Genomic DNA, 21439 nt, shown 5'->3' with positions numbered 1-21439 from the left:
TTCCCTTGGATGCTTCTAAAATAGACACTGATCCACATACCTTCAGATGCATTTAGAGTCACAGCAGAGTCTGAAGCATAATCTCATGTTATGTGCTTGTAAACTCTTCAGTACCCAATGCTGAGTTAGAAGTCATGAAGCCAGGAATATTATTGCAAGCATTGTGTCAAATTGGATACACTACTATCTAAAGAAAAAACAACAACAACAGCAAAAACAGTGCACAGCATCATATTAACTCCCCACACATTTTTCAAATACATATTTATAATAATAAAACATGACAGTGTACACTAATAATGAAAACACAAAATCTGCTTCAGCATGTCCAGCCTAATGTGTGGCTCTGACAGCAATGCATTAGCTTTAGGGCAATAATGAATGGAGCGGTTTACCAACAGTCTCCTAAATCTCATCTTGTCTGTGCATTGTGCATCAGTTTCTGCTCACAGGGTAAAAATGCCTCCGCTCATCATTCATTCACATCAGCACAGATGAAGGAAGAGAGAGGAGGCCATTTCAGACTATTTAGACAGTCAATAGTGAAGATAGGAACTTCCCGAGGGGCGTGATCAACCCGCTGTCCGATGAGGACACAGGAAAGCACCAACCCAGCCGTAACTAAGGGGACTGGAAAGGAACAATGGCAGGCCAAACATATGAGCTCAGTGAGGGACAGGGCCAAATTATTGCCGCCTCACACTTGCTATCCAAAGTCATTGGGCAACTGGTCTCTGTTTACACAAGTCATCCTCCAACAAGACAGAGTCAGCAGGGACTGGGGTCCAGCTGGAAATGTGGACAGTCAGGACAAGACACAGAAACAAGGCTGCACAACTTAGCAAACAGGGGCACAGTGGCAAAAACAAAGACAAGACAAAGACTTGTTAGGGCAAGGGGAGGGGTGGAGTGGGAGTAAAGTTATATAAGCAAACTAATAATGTGATGAGCCAACTAAGCACATATGGCCATGTTAGGAAAGCCTATTAAATTATATTAAACATAACTTTTTTGAGCCACCTTTTCCCTTGTTACACCTCTTGTGTGTGTGTGTGTGTGTGTGTGTGTGTGTGTGTGTGTGTGTGTGTGTGTGTCTGTTTCTGTTTTTAATGGAAACTGCTCCATCTACAGCCTGTTTATTGTCAACAATGTTAGGTAAAAAGTAAACCCTGAGGAAATTCACTTGTTTCTTTGCTGGACAAATAAACACATGATTAAAAAAATGTAATAAACAAAAATACACTAGCAAGCAAACAAATAACAAAGTGCCTGCTCCGGGGACCTTAGATAATCTATCCATGCTTCCATGGAGCAACAACCAGCAGAAGTGAGCCAGCACAGAGCCAGATCAGAGGGATGCAGTCCAGCCCAAACATTCACATGTTTACGTAGCATTGCGACTATTTCACAACTAGCCTATTTCTTGAATATTTTCTTTTTTTGTTGTTGCGATCTCTCTCTCTCTCTCTCTCTCTCTCTCTCTCTCTCTCTAAATAAATAAATAAATAAATAAATAAATAAATAAATAAATAAATACACGAATAAAAAAAATATTTGATTATATTTGATTCATTTGATCGTTTTAACAACATTTATTTTTTAAATAATATTTTATGATGTGTGTATGAGTGTAAATCCCTAGGCTGCACTCCAGGTCGGTGGGTGGCAGTAATGCGCCCTTTTACATTGTGTGCCAACCGCCATAAGTAAATACAAGAAGAAGAAGAAGAAGAAAGCAGGTGAAAGGTCGATTCATCACCAACCTGTTTTGTTTACAGATAACTTCACTCACTGTCGACAATGTGCTCGGGGATTTAAAGACCATCTGCATCTCTGACAAGTACCAACACTGGCTGCAATAAAGTAACAGCAGGTTTGGTTAACGAAATTCCGTTGTCACCGTGGTTACCTGGCCGGTCTGTTTTGGTCGACGCCTGTAAAACATCAAGCCGAGCGAGCTAGACATCCCAACAGATGTAGGCGGGTCGAAGAGTCAAATAACAAGGCAACTAGTTATCATAACTCAGAGTGCTTTGACTAATGCTAACATTGATCTCAATTCTCCCAGATGCTTTAGCATGGACAAACTGGGGATCATTTTTGCACCTGGTGTCATTCAGCTCTGTATTCTTGTTTTTTCCTTTTCTGCAGATCCTCTCACCAGTGCCTTCTTGCCCCCAGTGGGTCTCCTGTAGCTGTCACTATGCTGGCCCAGGCAGTCATCATCAGCAGAGGCATTACTACCCAGCGCCTCAGTAAGAACATCACTCTCTACCTGAATGAGTCAGCACATCAGACCCCAGCCCCTGTGCACACCAAACCCCTTCTGCTGATGCTGCCATGGCTGGGTTCACGGCCCCAAGCTGTGTCCAAGTATTGTGAAATCTACTTCCGCACTGGCTTTGATGTGCTCATGGTGGAGAGTGAGGTAAGGAGAGCATAAATCTGAGGCTGCACAAATCACCAGATCAAAACTGATATTGGGGACTGGGGACTTTTTTTTTTTTTTAGTTTAAAACATGTATATAGCTGGATTATTCAGTGGTTGTCTTGAATGCTTCAGCCAATCAGCCACTTCTGGTAAATAAACTTTGGAAAATTAACTAACCTTTAGCCTAAATAGTTTGTTATTTTGATACTGACAGACTATATATTTTTTTATTATGAGTTATATATTATATGCTAACGCTGCTATTTCTCCCTTACTTTTTAACCCATTTTCCCAGCTGTGGATGATCTCCCATTAAGTTAGCTATTAGATGTAGTGGACTACTGGAACGTTTGAAAGTGAGATAATTCTCTATTTTACTTCACTCTCTGTTAGCATATCTGATCATGTGAGTGAAGTGGGAGTTTGCCTGTTCATGTCATACGATGCAAACTAAGTAGTTCTTATTAAAAATAGAATCAGAGAACCACAATTCAAACTGTGATAAGATCCAAGCATAGACAAGGCTGGCTCAGCCACAAAAATAACTAGTCCTCTTACAATTAGCTCAGTAGGTCAAAATGAAGCCTATGGCAATACAAAGCCAGTATGTGTGTGTGTGCATGCATGCTTATGTGGGTGTAGGGCTGACATATTTTACTTGAAAATGTTCATAATGGTTTAGGTTAACAGTTATGGATTTGTCACAGTTAATTACTGAATCTGTGGTTTTTGGCTTTTTGGCCTTTTTGAACATGGTTTTGCGTCTTTATTGTACAGCACTTGCGTTCATGATCATCTAGCTTCACTGGGGCTTGCATTAGAGGATCAACGCACTATGCTCTACGCACCTCTAAGCTGCTTGACTTCAAGTCTTTCACATCACATCGACAAGCAAATGGAGAGTAGTGCTTTATCCTTTTCTTTGTCTTCCTCACGGCAGGTGAAAGAGTTCCTGTGGCCACGCTGGGGGCTGGAATATGGAGAGAGGGTGCTGGAGGTGCTCCAGAGTGAGCACTTTGTGTCACGCCCACTGCTTGTGCATGCCTTCTCTGTTGGTGGCTACACATTTGCCCAGCTGCTGGTGCACGTGTCCCGGGACACGCAGAAATACCAGGGGCTCACACAGAGGATCAGAGGCCATGTCTATGATAGCTTGGTGGTGGGCTCCCTAGAGAAGATGGCTATAGGTTGGTTAAATGATTGACATGATTTCACACATTCAGTTATTTCACTTTATAAAGTATGCACCATCATGCTGACTGGATTCAAAATGATTCTATATTCTTGCATGAAATGCTGAATTCAGTTAGGAGTGAATGATTTGTCTTATGGTAAGTGTGGTTCTTCTCCTCTCTGCCCAGGTCTAGGTAAGACTGTATTTCCTAACTGGGAGAAACTGGTGAAACAAGTCAGCCTGGCATACTTTGGAATCTTCAAACAGCAAACGGTGGATTACTTTAACATGAGCATCGATGTGTTCCGTAACACTCCCATCACTGCGCCTGCACTGTTCTTCTTTTGCGAGAACGATCCGATGACCGACCCACGAGCTATGGAGGAGCTGATCGACTTGTGGCGGGAACGTGGGATGGACGTCACGGCAAAGAAGTGGGATGATTCAACACATGCGGGTCACATGAAGAGGCACCCGCAAGAGTATCTGAGCACCCTGGACACGTTCCTCCAGACCCTCAGCATCACCCCTCTAAAGGCCAAGATGTGACTAAGGTAGCAGTGGCAATTATCTGTGGAAAAACATATTTAATAATATTTTTAAATTAATCATCTGTGACTTTTTAAAAATCTAATTATATGTCCGTTTTATTACTCTCTATAGCTAATACAACTTTTGCATTTACATTTGGTGTCAGAGAGGTCTTTCCAGGGAAAAATCAATGACCACTTAACACCAAAGATGTTTCCAAAAGGAAAAACAAGGAACTTGAGGATTAACGCTTTAACTATACGACATAGGAAACTGGATTTTACTGGATTTTGCTAAGTGAATAATCTATTCTGAATTTCCTCTTTTTTACTTCCTCTAAAAATGGCCTTGTCTTGATTATTTGGAGAAAACAAAAATCCTCATTGTTTTTCGTGTCACTCACAGGAATATTTGTTACATGTATTGTTGAGGCACTGTTGAGCCCTTCACTCCGAACTGTTGGTTGCTTGTAATGTGAGTCAACTATGAAATTAAGCTTATTGAATCGTTGCTTTCACTAAGTCACTCTGGATGGGAACGTAGACTAAATGCCTTAAAAGCCATACATAATGTAAACTGAATATTTAAGTTGCACATTTAAAGTTCTCAGATTGGCACTGCTATAGTTAACACTCAGGGAAATGAATACTGACATGTCACATGTACAGCTAGCCAGCATTCGTCATTGAATGTGTCACAATCAATGTTAAGAAAACTATTCAATTTCTAGTTTCCTATTGCAGTTGAAATCAAATGATTTTTTTTTATTTTAAATACTGAGAAAATACTGACAAACATGTTTTGTGAAGCAGAAAATGTGAGTCATATCCATCAGCTGTTAGCTGTCATGAACATATTCTACCTTTTACAACCAAAATGCTCCATATTAACTCCACCAATGCACAACCTCATTTACTTACTCAGTGGACTTAAAGTAAGGATTTAATGATTCTTTTGATGGAAGTGCACTGCAACTTGTCATCCTTACATGGATGCATGAAATATTATAGATGAATAGATCAGTATCAGTGTGGTAATTCTAGTTTATAGGGTTATAGGCGTAAACTATCCAAATCAAGAGCATCCCTAGGTACATTTTGTGACAAGGGTTAGGGTTAGTTAAGCATTCTGTAGATCTGATACGGGAAAATATTATAAATAAGGAAATGACTGGTTGCTCTATATTGTCAAACTGGGATCATAAATGTATCGGGTGCTCTTGGAAAACGGGGAAAAAAAGAGTGCTACAAACAAAAGGACAATCCAGGCACTCCAAATATAAGAATATAACCATGAGGAAGAAAATATTTAAAAAGCCTTTATTGTAGTGGCTAAATCATTAAAAAAGCCAACATGTTTCAACCACTATAGGTCTTCTTCAGGGCTTTAAAGCCCTGAAGAAGACCTTCTTCCTTTTGTTTGTAGGGAAAATATTAGTATGCAAAATACATATACTGTATCTGTGAATGAGATAACCAATTTAGTTATTGTCCTTAATTGTAGATCGGTGATGGTCGAGTGACAATATTTTTTTTAATTGTGTCATGTCTTTCTACCAGGTCTATGCTATATTTCAATGTTTGTATTTCAGTGTTACTCAAAATAAGTAATGTTGTTGTTTTACTTGTAATTTGTTTTACTTGTAATACCTGTAATTTGGTACACCATTCATTAGGCTACAACATGTTTCTGTTACACACCCAAAATTGACGACTGCATCGTCTCTTACCTTCAAAAATTGGGATAACTCTGTTACCTCTCTGGTGCTCTTCTCCTGTGCATGATCAGGCAAACCAAATAGTTAGTTGATGTAGCAATGTTCTTTTCATCCTTTTGTTCAGTAAAATCAAAGCGATGGGAATACTTGCACCCAGAGAGAGTAAACTCTTCTGCCATTTCTGATCTATGCAGACTTACTGTGGGAATGTGTCAACTGAATCTTGGAATGAGCTGAGATAGTTTTGGGATAATTCTACTTCAGTTTGATGTTTAGAGGGGGTGATAACAAAAGTAACAACTTTTTTTTTTTTAAACTGAAATATTTTTACTGAAATTTACATAATTTGTTACACTAGTCATTAAAAGGAAAAGTAGTACTATTATAAGGCCTTACTGACTAATTCATTACCAAACACAAACCAAAAGCCATATGATGCTCCAGAATCTCCAATACTGGTTGAGTTCATGGCAGAACTACTGTATGTATCAAGCATCTTACAGTATGACCCAACTTGTGATGATGAGCTGCACTGTTGTATTCATGTACTCTTGTGACTGAGACAGCCATGGAAAATGCTGTGCAATTATGATTTTTTGCTTATTACACCATACACAGACAACCTGTGCCTTAAGAAGGGGGGCGCTGTCATTGTCAAAGAGACCGGTCTTATTGAGACAGATCCTTTTACCATACAACATGCTGCACTGCAGGATGAAAGACATCACCCAGATCACCTTTTTATTTATTTGTGTTTACCTTTGCCCTCTTAATTGGTCGCATTGAATCTAAACTTTGTGAGGAAATTCATGCTGCCTGATTTCATTATACTCAATTACCAAAGCTGTAACCATAGGGATCTTTTCAAAGATGCCTCTATACTTCTAACCTTTTATTACTCTCACACTTTTGCAATACTGAGATTCTACTAACTGTTATGTACCAGTTACTCTCCATGAGTGCATAAGGAGCCCATGTTTCATATGGTTTATGCTTGACTTGTAATTGTGTACAGATTACATTGGTTTAGAAATTTCAATTGTTTAGGAATTTAACTAAAAAAATGTCCTTTGAAAGCTGTATTTGAACATGAAACTGCATCATATGGTAGACCTATGTGCCTATTTTGTAACTTGAACATTTAATAATCTTTGTACTTACTATGCACACAGAATTTTGTGTGCATAGTGTGTTGTTTGTGTAGTGTGTTGTGTGTTGTTTTGAAAAATAAAAGTGATGGTAACTTGACGTGGTGCAATGTGTGTGTCAACTTTGGATACTTATAACCATGTGAGGATACATTTATATAAGTATATGACCATTTATACTGGTGGATTTAAATCAATCAGACTTTATTTGTATGTATTGTATATGCAAGCGAATGCAACTCAAAGTGCTTCACAACCCAAATGAAATGTGAAAGGGATCCAACGAATGAGCGAAATATGGAAATGTAATATCAGCCAATAAATAAATAGGTAGATGTTTGTGTAAAGCTCTGTTACAGTAGGTGGCGGCATGTACCTTTAACGGTGGATGTGTCCGCCAGTAATTCAGAGAAGAAGAAGAAAAAAAAACCTAATGCCTCGATGACAACTTCCGCTGAATACTGAAGATGGCTGCCCCCACATGTAAACATGCGACTATCTAACTTGGTCGTGATATTGAAGTTAAACAGTTTTTAAAAAATGTATTCATCTCACTAATAGGTTGAGATTGTTATATTGAATATTAGGAAACGAACTGCAAAGACAATACTGTTAACAAGTTACGCTTTAGCTTGTGAATTAATTATTGTTTCCGAGCCATAAGCCTAACATTAGAGCCATGCCAGCGATCACTGTGTTCGTCCGCTCTCTGCCGACGTCGGCTTCAAATCAACGTCTTGAAGAGATTTTCTCCGAAATTGGTCCTGTAAAGCAATGCTTCGTGGTCAACGAGAAAGGTGAGAACCGTAATCATTCAGCCGCTGAAAACAGCTTGTACAATATCAACTAATATGTGTGTTGCTTAACGTAGTTTACTGGAGATGGAGCACGCAGGGCGACACAAGCTTATTAATACAGAGCGAGCTATCGAGGCATCTTAATGAATGGTTGCTGTGGCAACAGAAATCACTGATTAATATTGACATACGTGTCCATACACCCAGGCACAGACAAATGTCGGGGATTTGGCTATGTCACCTATGCCATGGAGGAGGACGCACAGCGCGCCATGAAAGAAATAAAAGAATACGATGGACAGAGGATATCATTGTCAGTGGCCAAGAGGAAAGTAAATGACAAAAAGAAAACAGGTGCGTATGAATGCATGTAAACCCCATAAGACTAGTGAATGTGAAAAGTCTTGATAACTAATCATAGGTCCCTGTCGTGGCTCTGTCTTGCATTTAGCACCGAAGGAGCCCGCTCCAGCTCCAGCTCCAGCTCCAGCTCCAGCTCCAGCTCCAGCTCCAGCACCAAAGGGAAATGAGAAGGAAGCTAAAGGAATCCGGAAAAACATGCTGAAAGCCAGACTCATCATCAGGAATCTCAGTTTTAAGGTGCAGAATGTAACAATTAACAAGCAACCTTTCATCCATTCTCTGAATTTGACTTAATAACATTGTCACAATTACTTACTTGCTGCCATGGTGGCATGGTATAGGCTATAGCTCTTTACTTGACCTGTAGTGCATTACAGTTTGTGTTGTGTCACAGTGCTCCGAGGAGGATCTGAAGCAAACATTTGCCAAGTTTGGCACAGTCCTTGAGGCCAAAATCCCCCTCAAACCGGGTAAAAATGAACAACACATATTTTGAAACAATGGTTTGAACTGTCATTGGATGTAAAAGTGAGCAAAGGATTATCATGTCCTCTGAGTAGGTTGATTGTTTCCTTTCTACATTTACTTTATTTTGCCCATTCTTTGTACAGACGGGAAGATGCGAGGATTTGCGTTTGTCCTATTTAAGAACGTGTCTGAGGCAGGGAGAGCGCTGAACGCTATCAACCTGAAGGAGATCAAAGGTTAGTGAGTGAGACACTTCTACTGATATTGTATTAGTAAGACACACTTTTCATTGTTGTTGTAAGTGGCCTCACTTTGAAAAAATAAACTTATTGTTCATTCACAGGTCGGCAGGTAGCAGTTGACTGGGCTGTGCCGAAGGACAAGTTTGTTGCCACACAACCATCTTCCAGTGCAGGTAATGGCAGCATTGTACATCTTCAAGAGTAAACAACAATATCTCTTTTTATTGTCCCCAACAAATTACATATATGATTCCTACATATAACAACAGAAAATGCTTTTTATAGCCTTGTGGGCATTTGACAATATGTATATCAAGATGCAGATCATTACAATTAACACTTGAGTTTTGTTTACATCATAGGACCTAAAAAGACAGAGGAGGCAACTGCAAAACAAACGCACACAGAAAGTGACTCTGAGGAAGAGGAAGGAGAAAAGAAACAAGCAGCAGCACCGCCTCAGAAGAAAAAGTACAAATCTCAATTTAGTATACACCAGTTATCATGCGTCTGGTTGTTGAAACAATGAAAAGCAATTTTGTGCCAATCCTGTCCACAGGGTCAGTTCTAAACCAGCTGTGCAGCAGGTGGAGGAGTCCCAGTTGGAAGATGAAGATGACGATGATAGTGAAGAACAAGACAGTGAGGAGGAGGAGGAGAATGATGATGAAGAAGAAGAAGAAGAAGAAGAAGAAGAAGAGGAGGATGCTGTGTCCCAGGAGGGAGAAGACGATGACAAGAGCAGCTTTGAATCAGACGATGATGATCTTGATGAGGATGAGGATGAGGATGATGATGATGATGATGATGATGATGATGATGAAGAATCAGGTATAATTCTCTGCTTGTTTTTTTATATATGTATTTTTGCATGAGATGCACTTGAAAAATTATGTTTTTCTTGCATAAGGATTTTCTTAGAGGGAAACTTCGCCGATTTTCAACCAGCATTGTATCATTACAATATGGGTAGTATATGCAAATGAACAATGTTTAACTTCCCTCCATGTTGCCTGCACCCAGAGCTCCCCGCTTATTTGCCGGCAAAAGTCCGCTGGGTGACACAAAACGCGTCATCCGGCGGACTTTGGAGATCGGCTTTAGACTACAAACTACGTTTCCGCATTTTCTGTAGTGGTGCCTTCAAGGACGGTAAAATGTGGGTCTCCTAAAACACTCCCATCCCATGCTATGCTAGCGATAGGGAAAAGCAGACACTAAAATATCATACTACTAAATACTTTAAAATATCAGAATATTTGGAGAAAACTAGTTTCATGATACGAGGCCGAATATCGCCTGTTGAATCAGACACAACAGAGTCTGGAAGAGGAAGCGACCACCGGAGCGACGTTTCAGCCGCAGCTAAGCTAAGCTAAGCTGCTAAGTTTCTCCATGATTCATCCAGAAGAGCTGAATCTAACACAAAAAAACATCTAGCTTTACAATATAATGTCGGAGCAGAGATGTGGCGCCACTTTTACAACTTATGAGGTCGAATATAGAGCTGTGGAATCAGACAAAACAGAGTGTGGAGGACAGGGCGAGCCGAGAGAGACGCTCTGCACCGGTGAAGGCTGAACACCTGTGAACGCCCGGTGACGATCGTCAGGGGGACAGACAGAAAACTCCGCGCTGCAACAAGTTTTCTGACAGAATATTATATCAGACTTTGCCAACTCTGAATACAGAACAACAGCGAACAGCGACTGTGTCAACTTTACCTGTAACTTGCGGCTACATCCAGCGGCACCGTTCAGCACTCACATAACGTAACTGACTCCAGCGCGCCGGTTTGTTTTATGATCCTTTGAAAACGGGCATGGAAAAACGTTTTGTAAATTAAAATAAGCCTCAGTAAAGAGATATAATGCTGCTTTGTCTCTGCTAACTTTGTCTTTGGTGCTACACTGATTGTGAACACACCGTCAGAGTCAGTGACGTGCGCAATGCATTCTGGTTGTTGTAGGATTCCCCCTTAAGAGCGATATGGGGAATCTACAGCCGTTTTCTCAGTTTTCTCTGGTCATAGGACTCCAATTTCAAAAATAATTGCACATTGCTACTACATGGGTGACCTAGTTTTAATAAATCATCATATTCACAGCAGTGAAATAGGCCTTTAACACTGGTGGCTTCACTGCTTTCTCTCTCCAGAGTGTAAGAAAACCCCAAGGAAACCTCTCCCTTCAGATGTAAAAGAGGGCAAAACGGTCTTCATCAGGTTGGCAGTTCTCCTCTCCTCACTTTATTCTTAAACCTGCTCACATTCACCTTACTCTGCCCTCTTCCACTCCTCTTAACTGGTCATCCTTTCATCCTCAACCTGTTTCCTAGCACTCACAGATCTTGTTTGTGCCTCTGGCTGATTTAGGAACCTGTCCTTTGACACTGAGGAAGAAGGCCTTGAGGAGATTCTCCTGAAGTACGGGGAACTTAACTACATCAAGATTGTTCTCCACCCAGACACAGAACACTCAAAAGGTCAGTCAGTGGTGCTTTGAGTTAAACTTTTGTCTGTCACTTGTTTTCAGAAAGCAGGTTGACCAACAATCTCTGGGTTTGTTATTTTGCCAGGTTGTGCATTTGCCCAGTTTAAGAGTAAAGAGGCTGCAGATAAATGCATTGCTGCAGCACAAGATGAGGCAGAGGTAAGAGGCACCATGATTAACATGAATTCTTACTTTAAATCATTAATTAGAAATATTCCAATATATCTATAATTTATATGTACACGTATACTGTCCTCTTGGCTCATATCTGTTGTCCTGTTACATACAATGAGTTCATGTTGCTTACTAAGTTGTAACGTTGGGTGTTCGATTCAGAGCGGCGGTATCCGTGTAGATGGTAGAAAGCTGGTGATCGTGGCAGCAGTGAGCAGGGAGGATGCTGCCAAGCTGAAGAACAACAAGGTGAAAGTAGAATCGGGCACCAGGAACCTCTACCTGGCCAGGGAGGGATGTGAGTAAACGCAACACTTCTCTCCTCTCCCTTTCCTTCTCTCCTAACCCTAACCCTCTCCCACTTCATGACCTATTACATTCTTTCACTCACTTATATTCACCTCTCTCAATCCTCTCCAGCGACCATACTCTCCCCCCTGCTGACACTTTGAATTTGTTGAATTGTTGAATTTTTTATATTGTCTAAGGTTTTTGTTTTGTTTTTTTAACCTGTGGAAGGCATTTCTGGGCTTTTCTTTGGAGTTTTTAAAACAGAAAAAAATATATATTTATATGGATTTAATGCAAATAAGATCCTGCAGTAATAGAGGGTAGTAAATATGCAATTTTTCCAGCAATCATGAAAAGAATGCAATGCATGTGGTGGCTACCTGATGTAAATGGCTCACATTTTTGCCTCAGGAAAATACACTGAAGCTGCCTTGCTAGCCAGGCAAGAGTTAATCCTCACGTTAATCGCAATACCATGATTAATTTGCAAGGTCATGTCTGGCTTGTGGGGCCAGTATTGAACTATCAGAGTAAATCAGTTCCCAGTAGTCCAATTGGCTGATGTCCTTTTTAAAGTATTTACACTGCTGCAGATCAGCAGACTGTCAATCAGAAAACCCCTTGACCGCCACTTGAATTGCCTCTGAGTCCTTCCTTTTGTATTTCATTCTCTTCCTGACTGCATCACCTTCTCTTAGTGATCCGTGCCGGAACCAAAGCTGCAGAGGGCGTGCCTGAAGCAGACATGGCCAAGAGAGTCAGAGTGAGTTCCTTCTACGCTTTGTATTCCACAATAGTTAGCTTTCCAATTACCAACACTTGGAGAACTCTTGTATTGACTCTTGTATCTTGTGTTGCTTACTTCCCTCAGTTTGAAGAAGTAAAGAGGACCAAGCTTCGGGACATAAATGTGTTTGTGTCAAAGACCCGATTGTGCGTCCACAACCTGCCCAAGTCAGTGGACAATAAAAAACTAAAAGCACTCTGCCTTCAAGCGGTAAAAGGAAGCAAAGGAGTCCACATTACTGAGGTGAGAAACAATACGGCTCACTGCTAGACATTTCATTAACGACATCAATCTCCTGCCCATAGCAGCTTTGCTAAACATGCCTGGAAATAGTTTTTGTCCAAGTGGCATTAGGCCATCATAGAATTAAAGACATATCTCTATTTGCCCACTAAGGGGTGCTGTTGAGTTGCCATGCTAGTTCATGCAGTATGTGTCCCCCTGTTTCCCTCTCTAGTGTAGAGTGATGTATGACAAGAAGCCGGAGAAGGGCCAGGCGTTGGGACAGTCACTGGGTTATGGCTTTGTCCAGTTCCGGGATCACGAGCACGCTCTCAGTGCGCTTCGTCACCTCAACAACAACCCTGACATCTTCGGCTCACACAAGGTAGGTTTCTGCAATTGACTGTTTCAGTACTGTGGTCATCTGTGGGGTAAATGTGTCAAGGACATGTTTATTTTCCCTGCTGTTGTGTTTATTTATCCTTGAAAGTTTTAGACCTTAGATTCGATATTGGTGGGTGTCTGTGTGTGGTGTGTATTTGGTTTGGCAGACTGTGTTATTTAATTAACATTTACTTTCCTTTCTTGGTCAATCAGCAATCATGTGTTACTGAAGCGTCTCTGCATTTCATGTCATTCTACAGAGGCCTATTGTTGAGTTCTCCCTGGAGGATGGAAGGAAACTGAAAATAAAAGAACTGCGCCAACAAAAAAATAAGGTGCGACACTTACAACTTGTAACTTCTATTAATTCTGAAAAATGCTACATTCTAAATGGAAAGCATTCTTGTGGGCATGTTTCTTCCAGGAGTTTTTCAGAAATAGACCTTTAAAAGGTGGAGCGAAGCCTGGAATACCTGGAGATGGAACGGGCCTGAAGAAAGGTGGACCTAAAACACCATCAGAGCAGACAAGGAAGGATAGAGGTATGAAAATGATTTTGTTCTTTCCATTCACTTTCTTTTAGTTTATTGCCAATATTAGAAACACATTAGGCAGTTGGACATCACACTAGGCTTTGACCGATATGGTTGATAACAATAGCAATATTCCTTTGATTGTAGCTGCTGATAGCTGCTATTTTGTGCCAATTTTCAATATCTATGACCATTTTCATGCCAAAAACAAATCTGTAGTATTGAGTGTTTCCCCCAGAATTTTATTTATGGCAGGGCAGAAAAGCAAACAGTATTTAGACCATGGGAGGCTAAAACTCTCCATTGAGACCCAGGATATTACTATTATTAATAATAATGGTAATAATAATGCATACAAACTTAGGTGAAGTCCAATGAAAATGTTGCATTAGAATCAATTAATTTTAGGGGCTTCCCTTAGACAACCATTATAATATTGATCAATTATACAAAGCACCCTTTGAAAACAGGCTGGTATCAGATACACAAGTGTGCTGTATCAGCACACTTATGTATCTGTCTGATCTGTCTGTCTTTTACTGTGCCCCCATCATACTCAACTGTTAACCAAATATAATGGGAAAAACATACTGTACTGTGACAGTATGGGAAAAAGCATATTAGTGTCATCATAACATTGGCTGTATCAATGAATGTAATTTGAAGTCCAGAGGCATATGTTTCTAGTTAGCATTGTTCTTCTCTTCTTACTCCTCCTCTTCTCTCTTTCCTCTCTGTACCGTGTGTGTATCAGCTTTTCCTCAGAACCAGAAGCAAGGCAGATACTTCTCTGGCTTCCAGACAAACCCTGAGGTGGAACATGTAGACCTGGAAGATGGAAAGAAACGGAAGAAGGTTCTGCCCTTTCCCTCCCACCGGGGACCCAAGATCAGGTACTCTATTGGTGCTATTATTCCTTTTACTAGTCTCCTGCATTACTCATGCATTACTGTCTGCTATGCACTGCATATCACTCAGTGCTTAAGCAGTTAAACCCACATTCCAAAATTAATTTGACCATCTACATTTTGAGGATATTCATATGTAATCTATAACAATTTGACCTGCACACACAACAAACACATTATAGATTGTGAATTCTTGTCTTGTGCAGAATGCGTGATAAAGGAAAGCAACTTGCCCCACCACCCAAGAAGGCCCGGGCCGGACCCAGCAGGAAAGAGCGACAGGGACGACAGATGATGGAAAAACCCACACAGCCCAGAACCCAGGTACACAATGTAATCTGTTTTTATCTTTTAATTTGGAAAATAGAAATGCAAGAAAGATAATAGACCTCTATACTTTTAACCAAAGGATGGATAATGAAATGCCCCTTCATGAATATTGATATGCATGAGGATGTGCGGAGGTAGGAACAAGATGAAAAAGAGAAATTAGTTTGAGTATCACCAACCAAAAAAACTTTGTTGAGTGGCAACATGTCACAACAGCAGTTAATGCTGTAGCTCTGAGAGCCGGACCCTTTGTAAAACTAAAAACCAAAATGGTCGAAGCTGTGCTCAGTGTCACTGGCGGGGGCGAGGGGACACTGGAGCTCTCTCCTCCTGACGGATGTCTCACCTCAATAATGGGAAACCCTAATTAGTGGCATTGTGCCAGAAAAAGAGGGTGACACCGATATGGCATTAGAGGAAGTTGAGACTGCTGCAGGTGACACAGGTATCCTAAATGTGGCTTTTGTTTTTGGGAAGAGTGAACCTAACCACATATCATCAGGGATGTGATTATGTTTTTTTCCCACAGGATTTCAGTTTTTTTTTTTTTACCCACACAGTTTCCATTCGTTTCTAATTGTTATTTCTGTTTTCTTGCTCTCTCCCCATCACTTCTGACTCTTTTGCGTTGTCCTTACTACATCCCTGATCATATAGTGCAAAGGAGACACAAGTCCTAGGAAGCCCAGACATTAATGGAAAACGAAATAAAAAATAAAGCTGGCAGGTGTTGCACATTCTGGTAATTACCAGAGGTGAAGCTTGGCCTGATATAAAGGTACAAAAATGGACTGGACCAAAGCGAAACACAAAACTGTTTAAGCGTTTTAACAATTTTACAGTTTTACCGAAGGCACAGCACATCCATGCATTACCCATTTGTGTAGTCAATATAAAATTTGATGCTTTGGCTCCACCAAGTGAAATTACATTGGAATTACAACAACACAAGTAAGGACTTGACAAGATCAAAAGCAATAGAAATATTAATTTAAAATGGTGGTTACACTTTGTCAGCTCTGTTTCAGAAATATAGGCATATAAAAAAAACTCCTCTCAGCCAATCAGAAGTAATCAAGTATTCATCAGAGCTGGGGTTTTTTTGAGTAAAAAATAAATAAAAAACAAGTAATCCCATGGTTTACTCTTTATATCAATGATTTCTTCAGATTGATTCACATCACCAGATACAGTACATGTGAATATTTCTTATAGGAAAATGTTATTATGTGCCGCCACATTAATAATAGACACAGGCCATCTGAGTACAGGGTGCAGCTGACTGGATAGCATCGCTACCAGCCTCTCTTTATGCCTGTTATGAATTCTTAGCCCTTTTCACAGTCTGTTGATAGTGGAGACAGACAAATATCGACAAGGCAACAAAGCTAACATCATCATGAACTGATAACAGATGGATAAAATGGATATTTTGATTTGGGTTACTGACAATATAAAAATGTGTTGTTTGGATAGAAATCTACAAGTGGGAGATGAATGTGTACCTCACTAGTGTTTTTCCTACTAGCTCTGCCATCTGTTTGAAAAACTTGGTTTGTTTTTTGTTTGAAGCAGCACCACTGCATGCAAATTTAAATGAAAGTACTTTTTGTTAACGATAATACATGTACAGTGTGATCAAAATGTCCTGGAAAGAATATGAACCACATTAGAGCTGCCCTGTTATACTACTCTGTCTTTGTTTTTCAGAAGTTTAAACCAACAAAGAGGCATTTCAGGAGCAGAGAGGAAGACCGCTTCGACAGCCTGGTGGAGCAGTACAAGAGGAAACTGATGGCTAACAGCGACAAGACTACCACTATGAAAAGAAACAAGTGGTTCAACAGTTAACTCTGTGTGTGTGTGTGTGTGTGTGTGTGTGTGTGTGTACGTCTGTGTGTGTGTGTGTGTGTGTGTGTGTGTGTGTGTGTGTGTGTACGTCTGTGTGTGTGTGTGTGTGTGTGTGTGTGTGTGTGTACGTCTGTGTGTGTGTCTGTTAAGTGCTAAGCAGTATGCAGGATTTACAATAAGCACACACATAAGAGTAAAACAGAATTTGTGGTCGTTAGGGCTTATATTGTACGACTACTAGAATAAAGGCCCACTAAATTGAACATGTTGATTTTTTTAGAATAAATAAAAGTCGTATGATCGTTCTATTAAATTAACATCCATTTGATGCCCATGCTAAACCGTACTTGTCAGTATCTTCATTACACTTAAAATTAAAATTCTCGAATCCATGCTCATATTGTTTCAATTCATACTGTGTTTTATTTCACTGAAACAAACCAAATAATGTAAGAATTCCATGTAACACATTGGATAGTCCAATGCTGATACTCAACTAACTATCAGGTAGATGTTCAACAAAGTGTTACTTGTCTAATTGGTGCATCTCCACAGACTATGAAACCCTAAGCCTGACCCCATTTTTAAACCTAAACCCAACCCTAACCTGACTCTATTTCTATCATTAACCCAAACCCTAAGATTCACCTAGACATTGAATATCTATAGACTACTTTTCACACAATTCTTAGTATCACTTAACTATAATGTGACTTTTCAGTCACATTGCTTTATAATCAATCACTTTAAGTTGAGTATCAACAGTGGACTATCCAAATGAAGTGTGACCGAATGCCATTGTTTTCGTTCATGTAAATGGGTGTGTTTTTATTATTTTTTATTAAATGATATCGAAACACTTGGATTTGTTTTCGATTGTTGCAGGATTTACAGATGTGTATGTGAGTCATTTCATTGCACTATAGTTGCCATTGCATGGGCTTTTCTCAGAAAAAAGTAACACGATAAGTTAATGGTAAACTGATGACATTGGAAAAACACCTCCCACACATGAACCATGAATGTGCCAGAGCATCATTGTCCTTCAAGAGACGGACACCCACAATGACGTTATACATTAACTTGGACTACGTGCCCCATTTCCTGTAGCCTTCACCCCATTCCCCTGTTTCTCCCACTCATTACATCACTGATGCACGTGTATATTACAAAAAAATACTTTATTTAAATAGGCTTGTATACACACTTTTTATCCAATGATTACAAAAACATTTTCCACTGTACAAAAATATAAATAGAATGGACATCAACAGTATTCTATTGTAGAGAGGCTGATGATATTGCACTGATAAAGATCACACTGTACCCTTGCTCCTTCCTTCTCTAACAGTTTTATAACAGTTCTCAGACAAAAACATCTGCTTTTCTTGGCATGTTTTACCTGGCTTTCAGGAATCTCTGAGGATGACGTCACTGCTCATAGTGACGTTCGCTCTTGCTACACACAAGCTTACTCAGCTGATTCAGCCTCATGAGTGATTGAATATGTGTATCCTGACAGCACAGTGCTCTTTGTTCCCAAAACACTGGTGTCATATTGCCAGTCTATCAGCATCTGATAAATCTTTTGCCGTGCAAAGCATAGATCAATTTGCATGTAAACATTCCTATTGAAAGTAGGTTACACATTCGCTGCAAACATTCTTATGAAAAGGCCATGTTTGTTAAAAAATACATTTTCTGCTAAATATATAAATAAATATAGCCGCAAGCGGCGATTGAGGGGTCCAAGCACAATTTGATAAGACAGACAGATAGACAAAACATTATAGAAGGTAGAAAGACACACACAAAAACTGACATGTTGTGAAGTTCAGACATGCAGTCTAACACCGGCTGTTGTGTTGGCCCGTGACTTCTGTCAAGTTAATGTTTTCATATGGTCATTTGTCCAAAAATTTGAAACTTAAGAAATTACACTTAGTTACCACAAGTTTAGCGGTGTGAGGAAACAGCATTACCCACGGGATTTGAACCTGCTATCTTTTACATTGCAGACCTATGCATTAACCATTAGGCTACTGAATTCACAGGAAGGCCATTGAAGGAACCAGCCAGTTGTAGCAAAACAGTATGGAATATCAAAAAACTGCTCAATAACTTTTGTGCAGGACAGTCCAGACATGCTGTGAGCCAAAATTGGTGAAGATTGCACCAAATGTGTAGGAGGAGTAGCGAAAAAACAGCTTTGGCCAAAATTAAAAATGGCGGAAAACCTTGAGCGTGGAAATGGGTGGGGCCAAAACGTAAAGTTGCTTGATATAGCGCCACCATGAGGCCAATTGACTTGGGTTTCGTTGCCTGAGTAGCGGCTGAGACTTTCAATAATCCTAACAAAATCAACAGGGTTCCCAGCACTATGTGCTTGGACCCCTAAATATATAATATAAATATGTCAAGGACAAAGAAGATATTGCTCGAAAATACATTACAAAATGTTCAGAATGGCCAATGGTGGATGCTAAGTCAAATTGCAAATTCTTTTTGCTTCACAAACTTGATTAAGTTTAGCCACTGACCCAGACATGTTGGACAAATATTGCCCCAAAAACACCATTGTTCCTGATCCCAGTGGATCAGCAAGTCTCAAGACGGTCCAGGTTCTTCAGCAGCTGATTGAGGAACTCCCTCAGTCCCATGAGAGCCTCGATGCTCACGGTGTGAATATATTGTTTTCGACTCTGCAGCTCCGCCAGCCGGCCCTGCATGGGGGGCTTCGGCCGCGGCTCGCTGCAGTGCCCCTGCCTCCAGTGGTCCAGGTATCCCCTCAACGAAGACACCTCCTGCTTCAGCTGGGGGAGCCCATCAAGGGTTTCAGAGAGCAGGCTCTCGTAGCCCTGCAGAACCATCACTATGGAGGAAAGGCCATCCAGATTATCTGCAGGAGAGCTGATAGTCAGGCCAGCAGGGACCTGCAGCAAGAGAGAGAGAAAATTATTCATTCCAACACATGAACTTGTGTGAACACATCTGATTTTTTGCAGAGTATGTTACAGTAAATATATCTATTACCTGGAAGTCTCTGTCTATCCTCCACACCAGCTGTTCAACATTAAATTTGATTTTGGTCCTCATGTTCACTGCTTCCCCTGACAGAGAAGCTGCTGAGCCCACACTGAAAATCTGCAGCAGGGAAAACAGGAGGAGGGCCAGTGTGTAGTCCATATTTGTAGTATGCCCAGGATGCACAGTATATACAAAAGCACTGGTATTCCTAGGAGAAAGATGATACGGGACATGTTTACAGATCAAGTCATGCGGGTAAGTGTTCTCATGTTGTTGACAGTTCTCCATCTTTATCTAACTTGATGATTTTTCTTAAATATTTCAACTCTAAATGTGTCAACTCACTAAGGCAGCAGGCACAAGTTTGTTTCTGGATGTCACCATTTTATACACCTCAGCTTCCTTCCAGTAATTTCCACAGTATATTTGTTTATGCCAGTCAATATTTGGAAAAGGGAGACCTGTGAATTTCTGACCGTGTAATCGGTACAAAGATCACTGATTTTGTTATTCGCCGCCCCTGCTCTCCCAGATTCTGATACATCCTCCGCAAAAACTGGGCTAAAAGTTCTTGTACTCCTACTAGATTTTAGATAAGATTTGTGTGAGATCTGCTGGAGCTACAAGACAATCTAAAACCAGACAAGGAAAACTTCTTTCGAAAACAATACCTCATCCGCAACACCTGCCGCTTACATGCTACACAACTCTCACAAATAACTCCAAACATTCCAACATGCACAATTAAAACAAATTGATGTGGTCAGAGAAAAGTCATTTGAAGTTAGACGTTAGAAATGGAGAAAGAGAAAGTGGGATAGTGAAGATGGTGAGATAATTGTGAGATGGTGAAACAGAGATGGAAGCTCAGAGTAAAGGAGATGGAGATGGAGACAAGAGATGGAGAGGAGAGTGGACCTTACCTTGGCCGATCTCTGTGTGTATGCTGCTGTTAGGCTCCATCAGGGTATCTTATAGTGGAGGGCTGTTGACTCATCTCTTACTCACCTCTCTCTGACCCCCCGTTCTCCCTCATCCACCCCCTCACAAACCTCTCCCTCTCTCCATCTCATACCCCCAATCCCTTGGTACTACAGGGCAGGGGGGAGGCAAGTTGAAAACACGGTACACTTTGGTGACTACCAGCCTGACATATTCTGCTCACCGGACAGAAACACACATACACACACAGACACACACACACAACTCACACAAGTTATTTTATGAGCTTTGTGAAGTGGTTTTGTGCATGTGATTCAAGAACAACATAATAAAACAATTTTGTTATCGTTGAATATTCACTTTATTAGGGAAGCTGACTAAGAATTGGGTCTTTTTCACAAAGGCGTTAGGAATAGTTGGAGGAGGAAAGAGAGTGACACACTTTAAGTGTGTAGCTCCAACGCATTTCAACAATAATTTCTGAAAGTGCGGAGAGCACTGCATTTTGACATGGCACATCCAGATTTGCACAATACATCCAAGCAGCACATCCAGCTTCCTCTGTACACATTCGGGGTACCACTATCCCACAGCTTACAAATAATAATAATAATAATAATAATAAAT

At 40.5% G+C, this 21439-nt stretch overlaps 3 protein-coding genes across 3 annotated transcripts; 2 read left to right on the top strand and 1 right to left on the bottom strand.

Annotated features, from left to right (window-relative positions):
* The first annotated feature begins 1784 nt into the window (after window positions 1-1784).
* On the top strand, window positions 1785-7013 carry LOC139644576 (transmembrane protein 53). Its single transcript, XM_071519992.1, has 4 exons — window positions 1785-2005; window positions 2152-2428; window positions 3372-3618; window positions 3793-7013. The coding sequence occupies exons 2-4, from the start codon at window positions 2204-2206 to the stop codon at window positions 4152-4154; spliced, it is 834 nt and encodes a 277-aa protein (XP_071376093.1). The 5' UTR covers window positions 1785-2005; window positions 2152-2203; the 3' UTR covers window positions 4155-7013.
* A 455-nt stretch (window positions 7014-7468) lies between these two features.
* Window positions 7469-17734, top strand: rbm28 (RNA binding motif protein 28). The gene is given in 21 exon segments (XM_071519986.1): window positions 7469-7798; window positions 8006-8156; window positions 8250-8309; window positions 8311-8398; window positions 8556-8631; window positions 8773-8865; window positions 8973-9044; window positions 9234-9342; window positions 9431-9702; window positions 11029-11095; window positions 11246-11355; window positions 11449-11522; window positions 11700-11835; window positions 12527-12591; window positions 12700-12858; window positions 13073-13222; window positions 13482-13556; window positions 13646-13763; window positions 14509-14647; window positions 14869-14986; window positions 16703-17734. Coding segments are annotated over 21 exon segments (2391 nt in total). The 5' UTR covers window positions 7469-7680; the 3' UTR covers window positions 16844-17734.
* Window positions 17735-18043: 309 nt separating this feature from the next.
* Window positions 18044-20799, bottom strand: LOC139644577 (leptin-like). Its single transcript, XM_071519994.1, has 3 exons — window positions 20794-20799; window positions 19877-20078; window positions 18044-19776 (listed from the first exon to the last, which is right to left on the bottom strand). The coding sequence occupies exons 2-3, from the start codon at window positions 20027-20029 to the stop codon at window positions 19441-19443; spliced, it is 489 nt and encodes a 162-aa protein (XP_071376095.1). The 5' UTR covers window positions 20030-20078; window positions 20794-20799; the 3' UTR covers window positions 18044-19440.
* Between the last annotated feature and the right edge of the window lie 640 nt (window positions 20800-21439).

The sequence above is a fragment of the Centroberyx affinis genome, unplaced genomic scaffold, assembly GCF_046629955.1.
Source record: "Centroberyx affinis isolate AG114_WGS23_722 - 3 ecotype Tasmania unplaced genomic scaffold, CSIRO-AGI_Caff_v1 ptg000755l_1, whole genome shotgun sequence".
Taxonomy (NCBI): domain Eukaryota; kingdom Metazoa; phylum Chordata; class Actinopteri; order Beryciformes; family Berycidae; genus Centroberyx; species Centroberyx affinis.
Note: the sequence above shows the minus strand (reverse complement) of the source record. Positions and strands in the feature narration are given on the sequence as shown.

Coding starts and splice junctions, on each gene's coding strand:
- LOC139644576 (XM_071519992.1), top strand. CDS start 2,204: ATGCTGGCCCAGGCAGTCATCATCAGCAGAGGCATTACTACCCAGCGC. Junction 2,429..3,371: donor TGCTCATGGTGGAGAGTGAG/GTAAGGAGAGCA, acceptor TCCTCACGGCAG/GTGAAAGAGTTCCTGTGGCC. Junction 3,619..3,792: donor CCTAGAGAAGATGGCTATAG/GTTGGTTAAATG, acceptor CTCTCTGCCCAG/GTCTAGGTAAGACTGTATTT.
- LOC139644577 (XM_071519994.1), bottom strand. CDS start 20,029: ATGGACTACACACTGGCCCTCCTCCTGTTTTCCCTGCTGCAGATTTTC. Junction 19,777..19,876: donor GGATAGACAGAGACTTCCAG/GTAATAGATATA, acceptor CTCTTGCTGCAG/GTCCCTGCTGGCCTGACTAT.